General features: G+C 39.9%; 1 protein-coding gene across 6 annotated transcripts in view; it reads left to right on the forward strand.

Annotated features, from left to right (window-relative positions):
* Positions 1-12,893, forward strand: part of fynb (FYN proto-oncogene, Src family tyrosine kinase b) — a 77,725-nt gene that overhangs the window by 46,791 nt on the left and 18,041 nt on the right. For all 6 annotated transcript variants that reach the window (XM_040027974.1, XM_040027948.1, XM_040027929.1 and 3 more), the window contains exons 4-5: positions 5,506-5,602; positions 10,465-10,563. In XM_040027974.1, coding sequence (XP_039883908.1) covers positions 5,506-5,602; positions 10,465-10,563 — 196 coding nt within the window. The remainder of the gene's footprint in view (positions 1-5,505; positions 5,603-10,464; positions 10,564-12,893) is intronic.

Raw genomic sequence — 12,893 nt, forward strand, 5'->3', positions numbered from 1 at the left:
TAAAAAGCATTTAGTTATATTTTATAAGTTATATTTTCTAAATTCTAAAAGCACATTAACAGGGAAGACAAAAAGTCGTCCCTTTCACTGTGGGTTGAAAACGCCTCCCTTGGCCACCATAATCTCCATGAATTGTGTCTTTTGAACTTCTTTGTATCATTAACATTAACAAGTGGGACAAAGAATACCACTTTCCCACTGCAATTCTGCCATGAGGATGCCAGACAATTCAAGTTCATTTGAAGCGTATCAAGACTTTGATGACTCTGCTCACAACAGCCAGTTTTGATCCCTGGACTTGGATGATAACAGAATGGGAAAACAAAGAGCAGAGCTTGCCTGTCACCACTGCTGTGACATAGGGCAAAAAAACCTTTATATTCAGCTTCTTTTGCAGATCTGCTCAGTGGCAAACAGATTAGACTGTGTTTGTAGTTGTTAGTTACCATTTGGGAATAGTGTGACATATAAAAAGAGCAACTCTCCCTTAGAAAATCACTGCAGAAGAGAAGCAGAAAACCGATCATATCCTTGTTCCATCTTTGCTTTCGCATCTGAGCAGTCCTGTCATGTGAAGTGTGAGGACAATGCTGCTGAGAGACAAATGGTATTTTGCAAACAAGCAACATAGAGGGAGTAAATAACAAATTTCTTGGAGAAAATACTCTTTATTGCTTGACAGAAGATGGGAAGGATTTCCATCACAGCCTGAAGTGTGAGTGTTAGTTCTTTTTGTTTCAGTCCCACACAATTAAGGTGCTGACTGGGCCTAGTAATAGTGTTGTGATCACAGCCACCCACAGGCATACGCCTCCATATGCAAAAGCAAACTACGAGTGGTTTCTCTTGCTGTTAAAGACTTCCCATAACATCCCAAAAACCTCGACAGTCCGACCCCAGCCCGGCCATGTCAGGAATGTCCGACTGGCATTAGCACCGGCCTTTGTGTGCCGGTTTCATTGTTTAGGTAGGGAATATTCCTACTCAGGATATCCTTTGTGTTTGACTGAGTCCAGGCTGCTATGCAGAGGAACTCTGCATTTCCACTCAACTTAGCAGAACACTCCCTGAAAGTGTGGATTATTTTTCTGCTCTGTATAATCCAAATCCACACGGTGGTAGAGAAGCAGAAAGGGGTTTAGCTCTTTAATTTTCTCCTGGTGGGAGAAATTTGGATGTAAGCCAGCCTTCCCTTTAAAGCCTTGTTATAACGCAGCTGCCTAGCTCATTCTCCTCAGCCCCAGTCACCCCCTTCAGTGGAGCTGGTATCTGAAATCTTATTGATCAGTTGATCTTTTGCTGATGTCATTCTCCCCAAATGGAAACTTTCGGCTAGTACCATGGTCTTATGTAACTAATTGAGTGGCATCGCAACAGACAACTCTGATCGATAAACTAGTTTATAGTTGTGCTCACCTCTGCTGACCTAATCGAACATTCAAACACCACAAACAGCTGTTCTGGCTTGAAGGTTTTGTTGATGTTGTTCGGTTGGAGAACTCGAGTGTTTCAATCAAACACTCTTTTTAAAGGTCTCCTCTCACATCTGTGTTGGTTTTTCACATAAGTAACAGCAGGTCCTCTTTATCTGCAGTTCCATCACCCAGAGCGCCACAACAAGCCTCTTCATATCACTGCTGCCTCCTGACAAAGAATCCGTTTGATGAGACTCTGATGAGAAATTACTTGAATTATCAAGCTGGTGTAAGTGGACTCTAAAGAATTGCCCGTTCAGCTTTCATATGTCAAACACTCCACAGCATCAAACAGCTGCTGTCGTCTCAGACCTGAGACCTGTTACAAGGCGAGACAAATGGAGCGAAACTAAAATTGGATTTCCGAGCTGTTAAAAGATAATATTTGATTTGGGGTCTTATTTTCATAACTGGAGCCATCATTTGTTATTGATAATATCATTACAGTTACAGTTGATGAAATGGTGGAAGAAAGATGAGCATCCAGATAATCAGAGAAGTTTTTGTCTGTCGTTAAGATAAATTCCAGTTCAAAGCCCAACTTTCTTGTTCAACTTTCAGGAGCTTTGCGTGCATGCGTATGGTAACGTATGGCTGTTTACATGTTCTTGTCTGCACTTTAACCTCCCATAAGAGGTATCTCCGTCATCTCAGTAGTTTTTTAATTGGCGAAAGACAATCATTCAAATAGCATTGAAAAATGGTCTGTTTGATATTATCTGTTTGTCAGTCTATCAGTATCAGTAATAGCCATTAAATTAAAAAAAAGAAGAAATAAGAAACACCCTTCAACTATGTTATGTGTGTTGACGTTGTATAGCTTGTCCACCAGAGGGCTTCCTTGTTGGTGGCATATGTGTTTGGAACAATAAAGAACTACACTTACCTTTATGTTTTATGTGTTTCAAGAAAAAAGAACATCTGCCAATATGTTGAAATTAATAAAATATCACGCTCTGTAAATGACATTATATATATCCACTAAAAAGTCAGCAGAAAACAATTTTCTTTCTATAACTTACCAGAACTAGATTTTTGCTTTTTCTCTGCATATCTACGTGAAGTATGTTCACCTAATATTGAAAGAGGAAAACTTTCCATCAATGTATTTCACAAAGTAGTTACCAACTTGCCATATTATGCCACTCGCATGTGTGTTCAACTGTGCTCCAGATGGTGCAATCGAGCTACAGCTACTTCTCTGTACAAATTATGGGGTTGTTTGTAAATTACCTCAAGTATCATTTTCTGCTTTATGTAATGTTAACCAAAAAATGGGTAAACTCAGCAAATATCAAAGCATTATATGCCCACATTAATAGATGTAGAATGGGCTAATAGCAGCTAATGATATCAGCAGGTTAGGAGGAGGTAACTGTTTAATCTGTTTTATTTGTGGTAAAATGTTATAGAAAATGCAAACACAGCTAGATTACAGATTCTGCCATGTAAAGCCTGTTATAAAAATGATGTTTCAACCTTTCAGATGTTACTGTTAACAACTTTAGATTTCGAAGTTGTATCTGTTATAAGTAACATTACAAATACAGTGTAAAGACAACTGGATCAGTGTAGAAGAGTAAGGGTTTCACACTGTATTAATAAGTACTCATATTGTATAAGCAGGTTGTTTTGCTCTCACTTATCCAAGTCGTTGCATTCATTTGACTCAGTCCCAGTCAGTAGAATCGTTATTTGGACATTGAAAGCATTACATAACTGCTTTAGTTTCACACATTGCGGGGTTTTCCAGTTGAACTTTCCACAACACCTGCCTTGTTGTCAGGATTATTGCAGTTTGGTGTGACAAACAGAGAAGCAGAAAGGAATTCGAGATTTGTTCATAAAAGTCACTTTGTAATGGCTTTTGAAAGGGAAAACAACAACTTCTGCTCTATTTCAGCCAGCTTGATGTTTTCAGTCTTGTCTGTGTGGAGTCGTTGAGATAATGCTGGCATGGCTGAAAAGGTTTTGCAGGCCACTGGTCTTTATCTCGAGTTTTAGCCAGTCTGATGGGAGTCAGGCTGGATTGAAGTAAGTCCATATTCAAGCTTCTGTCACTGGACAATTCAATGTCGGACCTTTGGCTGCCCTGCTGCTACATTCACATTACTGTCAGCTTTATCTAATTGAAGTGGTGGATTTGCTTTAGGCAAGCAGAAGCTCTGGCTTGTAAGGTCAATTTTGAACTTTTGCCAACACTTTGAAACTATCTTGTAGCAGTTTTAGCAGTTCTGTGTGGGTTTTAGCTTCAATTAAAGGTAAGCAAAGATCACTCCATGTCACAATGTTGCCAGAATTTGACTGAGCCAGTGTTTAGACAAAATGCCTTTTTGATTGTTTCTTCTATTGCTTTTTTATTACTGTACCAGTTTGAATTTCTTTCTTCCTTACTCTCTTTTTATTGTTGACCTCCTGTTATCCAATAACATATTCTATAAAAGGTGTGTAAGGGTCAGAAAACAGTGCTGAGATAGATATTTAAAGGATACTGTTCTTTCTTACATCTGTGATAAGAGGTAAATTAACAAAACTGGTGGAGGAGAATATTGATTCTGCAAAAATTAGTCTACAAATATCAAATATAAAGCATATAGTGTCACAGAGTAAACGTGATCTGTATGATTAAGACTCGCTGGTTCTTTTAGGGAAAAAGGACTAAAAGCCTTCCTGAATCCTTAAAAAGATGAAGACAATAATCTAAAAATAAGGACTTAACTGGTAAATCAGGTCTTCAAATATTCAGAATGCTAAGACCTGAGAAGCAGGAATCAACATACAGCTTTTTTTTCTAACATTACAATTTAAAATTAATCTCAAAATATTGCTCAAGGGTTTCGATCCTGGCACAGAAGGAATCAAATCAGTGAAAAGCAGCAATTCCAGGTCAAGCAGCTCTAACATATTAGCCTAAATTGATAGCCTACATACAAGATTTCCGCGGTGACAAGGACATGGGCAAGCCTGCAATGAACTACATGAACCAAATATTATTGCTTTGTCAAATTGCTTAACCATAGTGGCATTAATAAAGGTATTAGAAGGTCATAAATATAACTTGTGGTAAACTGCAGGAAGCTGGTGGATTTAGTTTGTGTCTGATGTGTCGGTTTGATGGTTTGAAACCATTATAAAACAAGGTTTCTATCTGATATTTCAATGTTTATGTTTTATCTTTCAGATGATCCGGTATTCACATCCACCACACACCATGATTGTACAGAAACTGAACTTGTATCTTTTTAGCTCGTTTTTGTCTGTTTCTGATTTAGTCATTGGACTTCAACCCAGTGCAATCGATCAATGTCTCTCTGGAAAGATGGACGGTGCTGTTGTCCATTGCTCTTTCCAATTTAGCCATGGTTGGCAGCATAGTATCTCCTCCTTGATCTTCTTTCAAGAATCTTCAGCATTTTGTGGTTATCGGTGAAATTAATGCTGCGAAGGGAGTTAAGGGCTAAACATTCTAACAGTCTATCCTCAAAGAGCACTTGATTATATACACAGAAAGTGACGGCAGTACTTGTGTGTAGAAGGAGTCTCATCAACACTGAACATGTTAAAGAGGATTTGGATCATGACTATGTTAGAAAAAGCATTACGGAGCTACAACAGAACCTATCCTAGTGTATGTACAGTCAGTCTCTACTACCTCAGGCTAAACAGTTCCAACTGCCAACCAAAAAATAGTTTTAATATATTTTAAGAACCTCCTTAGTACCATACAATAGTATACAATAAATCAAATAGTTCCATTTTTTCTGCTTTTGTCTTCAACCATTCGGCTGAAGTTCTTGTACAAGATCTTTAATTTTTACCTTCTAGGAGTTGCATCTAAAAAGTCATGTTGTTCTGATTTTAAAAGTTTAAAAAGATCTGCTACCATACAATGTACTTCACACATTTGTTCCTTTATCCTCATTGTGAAGGAGCTGTTGTTGCAGCTCATTTCAGTTCAGAGTGTCATTTTAAACTTGATTTTCTTGCTAATCCTCCTAGCGCTGACACTATGGTTTGGTCCCTCCTGCAGGAGTCACCCTCTTTGTGGCACTTTATGACTACGAGGCACGGACAGAAGATGACCTCAGCTTCAAGAAGGGAGAGAGGTTCCAGATTATCAACAGCACGTAAGTTGCAGCTGCTTATCAGTCTGTCCACACTCAGGAGAAATGCAAGTCTACGAGAAGATGGCGCTAGCTACTTGGAGAGGCGCAGACAAGTTTTCAGATGAGTCGAAAGTGGCAGCTTGTACACGAAAAAGAAATGTTTTGGTTTCATAATGTAGAGCAGGAAAGAGCCCAAAATAAGCCTGCTTTACTGCTTCAGTTTGTGAAATTATAAAAAACATAAAAGCTGTATTCTGCTCTGGCAACCTCAGTGTTGAAAACTCAATTATTCAAACCATGAAATAAGACCTAAGACCACAGTAGCTGGTTGAGAAAGCCAGAATTGGCAGCAGCTTTTCATAGGGTATGGCATTAAAGGGTGCAGAGCCTTTCACATGAGGTAAAAGTGGTGGCTTGAACAAGCAATATGACAGTCATGATTTTACAGAGGGTGGAGCAGGATCTCCAACCAGCAGTGATGAGTGTAGTGTAACTTCAAGACTTCCTTCTGAACAGGAAGTGCCTAGGTTACACCCACAGTCATGTTGGCTTGCCTTTCTGCTAGTCAGCAGAACTGCAGCAAAGTGTGTGTGTGTGTGTGTGTGTGTGTGTGTGTGTGTGTGTGTGTGTGTGTGTGTGTGTGTGTGTGTGTGTGTGTGTGTGTGTGAGACTGCACGAGAAAAGAGCCACAATCATCTGCCAGCTCTTTAACTATCCTTGATGGTTTTCATTGTCTTTGTGTCTGCATCCGGCTGCATCTCAGCCTGCCTCTGTTTGTTTGGGTTCCTGCAGCAGTGCGCTGACATTTGAGGAGAGCATGAACACTGCTGGGACTGCGCTGTGACCCTGTTCTCCTTCACATTTCATTGTAATAAGGTTGCTCAGTACATGTGCAGAATAGCACTGCAGAGGGGACCCATATAGTTTCAGAATTAAACAGTAGGCTGTGAGTGTTGCTGTTAGTTTTGTGATTTCTAAGCACATGAACACAGTGGAGTGACAGTATTACGTTGCTGGTATATTGCTACTGGATTTCAAAATTGAATATTTATTTTTCAGAGAAAAGTTGGGTTTATTACTTGTAAGAAGAATGCAACCATGAAAACAAAGTTTCTATCAATCTAGTATATAACACTGTATAGTATAGTGTATAACACTGATATTGACTTCAGTTTTCCTTATAAGGCTAATAAGATCAAACTTATATGCAAAGATGAGAAATCACAGAAGCTTGTTTACTTGCTAACAGTAGGTGCAGATGGTAACTGATCTCAGAGCAGTGAAAGCAGAGCCAGCAGCAGCTTGTCTACCTCGCTAGTCTCTTGTCTCTTATCAGTTTCTTGTCAAATACGAGAGGTTTATCCACAATGCTCACACACAGACACCAGAAAAAGCTGCTGACTTTACATTGTGACAAGCTTAAATCAGGACAGATACACCAGCAGAAATGAGACACACTTCAGATTTCACTGGACTCATAGTCATTCAGAGTTAAGGCTGCTTCCAGCGACAACAATATGGCAGTAATTTTTAAGAGACGGAAAGAGATGAGACAGGCTATGATGAAGAGCGCTGTTTGAGATGCAAAGGGAAAGAAATCGTTTGCTTTGAAATTGATGTTTATTTTTTGATTTCACTGGGCAAGTAGTGCTACCTTGCTTTCCCTGACTGAAATCATATAAATGGTAATTGTCACCCACTGGTTTTGGAGTGACCATATTGAGATAAGAGGGTGGACCGCTAAGTTTTCAGCTTTTAGCTTTTACAATCTTGATTTCCATTGTCCTTGATAAATATAAATAAATCAACATGCTAATATGGGTTGTCAAATTAATCGGGCAGCAGCTTGAAGTAGTTTGTTAGAAATAATGTGGAAATTGCACAAATTTATCTTTTTGGTTTCAGAGAAAATTCTAAGTAAATTCTAACGGTGGAGCAATCTATATAAACCTTAGAGACTAAATTTAGGTCAAAAATGGGAAAAAAGTTCACAAATTCCCCATGATTCCTTGTAGAAGTGAGTCAGTGCTGCTAATTTTAGTAACATGGATGTTTGTATTGGTGGTCTTACTGATACTATATTATAAACAAGCACAAGCCTCTATTGTTAAAAGGTAATGCAGTTCCCATGTGAGTTTTCTTCTGATTCATTTTCATTTTCAGCCTCTTGTCCATACATGAGTGCCTTATGGCACAACAAGGTTAGCCTTCCTTCTCGCCACACCCACTTAGCCGCTGTCTTGCACATTCCACAACACACCTCGGCCTTTCCAGGGCTCCAGCCAGAGCAGGAAAATAGTGTCATTAAAGCCCCAACCTCCCTCCTCTTCCTCCTTTCTGTATGTCTTTCTCCCCAGCATGAAACATAGAGAGCTATATCTTTACTCCCTTACTTCTCTCCTTTCCACCTCTCTCCATCCACCCACGCCTCAAGTATGGTCAGGGCTCCTTTCAGCTGCCCACACTGACCCCTGGTGGAGAAAGGCAGTAAAATTGCCTAAAGCCTTCGTCTGCTCCAGCCTGTCAGAGCTGGCAGTGACTAACAGATGCCCCCGCCTGCCTGGGCAACAAACTAGTTCTGGGAGAGTCTCAGCTGACAGAAGGCAATGTGTCTCCTTTGTGTTACATGATGGCATCCTAAAGGAAACATCCCTGAATGTTTAGAAGCCACTCCCTTCAGCTCAGGTTTTTTTATAAGCCACCATTGAGCATGTTATTGTGTAGCTTCATCAGACATAATAAAGAAAAAGAATCCTACACTACATGATTACACTATTAGTAAATTCAACTTGAATTGTTCTGATCCGACCACAGGCTATGAATAAACGTGTTGTGGTGTGAATGGCCGTCTGTACCACTCGTCTCAGTCGACACAGTGCTGTATTTAATTATACTCTCATCAGCAGTCACCACAGGGAAAGAGGATTTGAATCCATTTGGAGACAGGAGGGAGGTTCCTTGTTTACTCTCGTTGTTGTTTTCAGTCTTTTTGTGGTGGTGCAGAGTTGGTTTAAAGGGTTTGTTTCAGGAGACAAAAGAGGCAGCGGGACAGACTGGGGCCCACCCCACCCCGTCTGTTTATGCCTCCCCGGTTCCATGCAAACACACATATCGACATTACACAGAAAAACACATCCTCTTACTGCTGCATACTTTTTACCCTCAGAAGGTTTATTGTTGAGACTTCATGTGTGCCTCTCTCCCTCCCTTCCCAAGGGATCCCCTCTGAACAAAGGGAAGCGTGTCTGTTTCTGCCTGGGATGTCGTCCCCAGGCAATCCTCATCATGGCTTTATTCAGAATAAATGAAGGCTCAGCAACGCCTCTGCGCTCCTCCCCTTTCCTCCACTCCCCTGTCTCTGTCTCTTTCTCTGTCTTATAACAGTCTCTCTCATGCATAGATAAACTCACACACATCTAAAGCCATTCCTTCCCAGTGTGTAAGGGACATGATAGTAATAAGTGCAGAGTGGTACAGCATGTCAGTGAGGCACTGTTTTAGCACAGAGATGGAGAGACGAAGGGTACATTGTTAGATACTACAGCAGCGGTCTCCAACCTTTTTTGCGCCACGGACCGGTTTATGCCCGACAATATTTTCACGGACCGGCCTTTAAGGTGTCGCGGATAAAACTAGTACTGGTACGGAAAAAAGAAGATTTATTCATAACACACGTGAAAAGACCCAGGAAAACCGAGTTAACGATAAAGACGATAACAAAATAACGCTGAAAACCGATAAAAACCCTGAAAAGCATACATTTCACACCTGAGCCTCAACTCTCGCGGCCCGGTACCAAACGACTCACGGACCGGTACCGGTCCGAGGCCCGGGGGTTGGGGACCATACAGTACATTTTTACTTTTGTTGGCAAATCCAATCTGAAACTCTAAACTACTGGTGTGATTCCACCTCTCAGTGTTTTGTGATCTCCATACTTTGTCTTTATATTTTTAATATGGGTCAAAAATATTGATTTAGCTACTTGATTTAGCTTATTAATGTCAAATTCCTTTTTGACATTATAGTCTTCATATCAAGACGTCTGTTTTAGAACTTTAATTATTATTTGATTACAATTGATTGCTTATTATTAATTAAGAACTTGGAGGCCAGCAGTAGTTTTTCAACAAACATTTCAGAGGACTGGGGGATATAGTGCTTGTCCTTGGAGATTATTTCTAGTAGAACATTATAGAACACTCTAGTGAGCATTTTTCAGACCTTCACGCTGACTTGGTAATTTCAATGGATTCATTTTTTTGAGCCAAGCTCAAGTTTTCAGATTTTTTAGGTCTAAATAAACAGAACTGACCAATCAGATGACTGCATTTGGCAACGAGTGTACTTGTAGCTCAAAATGCAGCCTGGTTGAATTATTATAATATATTATAATTACTAGTATAGTACTATTTCACCTCAGCCTCTGTGAATTTTTTTCCAGATGTGGTGCTTTAACTCGAACTCCTGGTTTAAACCATGAAAGTCTCCTTGCTGCTGCCTTCTCATGAGGATTGGATGAACCCAGAATCTCAGTTTCTTCCTCGTCTCGTTAGGAAACATCAGGACCAGCTTCAGCTTTTTATAACGTGTTTTCTGATGATGAGGAAATAATAATATACACCTTCAAAAAAATACATCTTTATTATATCATCATTATGTTCTTACTTCAGCGGCTAAAATATGCTCTCCTGAACTCATTGAGCTGTTCCTTGATAACGTGCATTTCTTTTAGCTGTTTCTTAATTTTAAACTTATATAGGGATTATAGAGTTCTATATATGTTGCACAAGTGAGTGGATCAGAGCATGTCAGCTCATATAAAATGAAGTTGTATGAATGTTCTCCTTTCCTCACCCTATTCCTCTTTTTTTTTCTTTCAGTGAAGGGGACTGGTGGGATGCTCGCTCCCTCACTACCGGTGGCAGCGGCTACATTCCCAGTAATTATGTGGCTCCAGTGGACTCTATCCAGGCTGAAGAGTAAGTAGCATATGTGTGTGAGCGTGCACTTGTTCATACCCGCTGAGTTTCATAGAGAATGTGCTCTGAAGTACTTTGAGATTAGTGGATGTGAAGCTTCAGACTGACAGCCGCACATTAACCTTCTGAGAAAGAAAGTTCAGGAGAGAGGAACAGTTTATACTTTATACTCAAGGCAAGCTTTTCTACTGGCCTTATAAAATGGCATTTATGTGACACTATAAAGAGTATTATGTTTGATTCAGACATCAAATGGATGGATTATTGTAATCTTCCATACAGATGTTTTTCTGAATCAAGATTCAGTCAATTCACTGTGAAGAATTATATTATTCTTGTGCATTTAGCTTTGTAGAGAAGCATTTTCCTACAGTGGTAAGCTAACGAGCTCACATAGGACAAGAGAATGAAGCACCAGTGGCAGACCTGCCAGTTCTGGTGTTCTCTGGTGAATGCCATTCAAACTATATGGTGTTGGTCTGTCAGCACAGGGCCTGATAAAGGACACCAATGTCAACCTTATAGTATCTGATTCTGACATGTTGTTGGGAAACATGCACAAGTAGATCACTGGAGGTCATTTTGGAGGGCTCTGGTAATGATGCCCCTGCTCACACAAAGAAGTACATACTGGTCCAGCTTCAGGGTTAATGCATGTATATATCCCTGCCCAGCTCTTCTCATGTCTCTTGCTACTCCTGAACACTTGTGAGACTGTATTAGGAGATGCAGAAAACCCTATGTGCCTTTCTAAAAGAGCCAGACTACTTCCTCAACTTGAATGGACTACAGGTACTGTTTCATGCTACCAGTAGTGACAAGGATCCTATTGAAAACAAAAAACTAAAGAAAATTGAGTCAGGGGGACAAGGAGAGAACGACGATCTCTTGTTGGAGGTTGTCTTTGTCACGTCTGCCGGGGCAGTTGGCATGGAAGGAGTGAGGCTGAGGACCCAAGTGGAGGCAAACTGAGACGAAGCTGGATGATAACAAAAGCCTTTATTGATGGTTGAACAAAAGTACAAACAGGTGGAACAGAGAAAACTAACCAAAACTAAGCATAAGATAACACAAACCTGAAACTAGAAAACTTGGAAACACAAGGACAGAGGTAATCCAAAGGAACCACAGAGGATGAGAACATGCAGGAGGAAACGCAGACGATCAAACTGAACAAAGGAAAGCACACACTATATACACACCAGGTAACGAGGCAGGAATGCATAACAGGAGGGACACACGGCTGGGATTAATCTGACATAACGAGACACAGGAAGTAAAGCAGACTACACTGACAAAGGACCAGGACCATCAAAGTAAAACAGGAAACACACAGGCTGAACTCAAGACATGTAAGCTTAACACAATGAACCTGAAACGTGGGACAGGAAGGCACAGACTAGACACAACACGGAACACAGGGAAGGCACATAACAAAACCTGAAATCAGCAAATACTAAAAAACTAGGGAGCTAGAAATACTGAGACAAAAACTAGGAGACTAGCAGGGACAAATCATGAACTCAGAAACTATATAATAATTCAAAAATACAAAACCACTGAGTCACCGACCCAGGACCGTGACAGTCTTGTTGTTGATTTTATACTGTACCTGTTGTTATTTTCATTTACACCAAAGCATTTACAATCCACTCACAATAGTTTATGCATCCTTGCTGGACAGATTGATATCCCTAAAGTTTAACTGACTAACTTATACTGTGATGATCAGGTGTTCCCTTAAGATTTTTGAGCAGTGTATTTTTTTCTATAAAAATGTAGTTAAATGTAGCTAACAAAGCGGTAATTGATGCTGTTGTTGATGGAGCTTAGGGTTGTAGTACATCCATCAGTTGAAAGGGCACTTATAATTAACTCAGAAATCTGTGAGGGGAGCAGAGACAGCTGCTGGGTAGTGTTGAGCACGAATCGTTTTCCAAATTATTGCTCTCATGTTGCCATTAGGGGTGGGGGAAAAAATCGATACTGTGTAGTATCGTGATATTTTGTTTGCTAATAATGTAGCGATACAGGGACAGCAGAAATCGATATTTTGTTACAAAAAAAGTTTTTGTGGACTGGAACACGCTCTGACTTCAGAGCATGTTGATCAGCTCCTTTTTCTGAGCAAGAATCCTGACATTCCTTCACTGTCCAAATGTATTTAACTTTTTTTTTGGCAGCAATAAACATGACAGTTTACTTATTTTAATTTAAGACATGTTTTATTTTAATTAAGTTTAAAACCTTTTTATTTAATGTAAAATTATATTTTGTTTTAATTTACTTTCAAATTCTTCAGTTGCTGAATGGGCTGCATAGTTTTCATA

This window comes from Simochromis diagramma, unplaced genomic scaffold, assembly GCF_900408965.1.
Source record: "Simochromis diagramma unplaced genomic scaffold, fSimDia1.1 OVJJ01000746.1, whole genome shotgun sequence".
Taxonomy (NCBI): Eukaryota; Metazoa; Chordata; class Actinopteri; order Cichliformes; family Cichlidae; genus Simochromis; species Simochromis diagramma.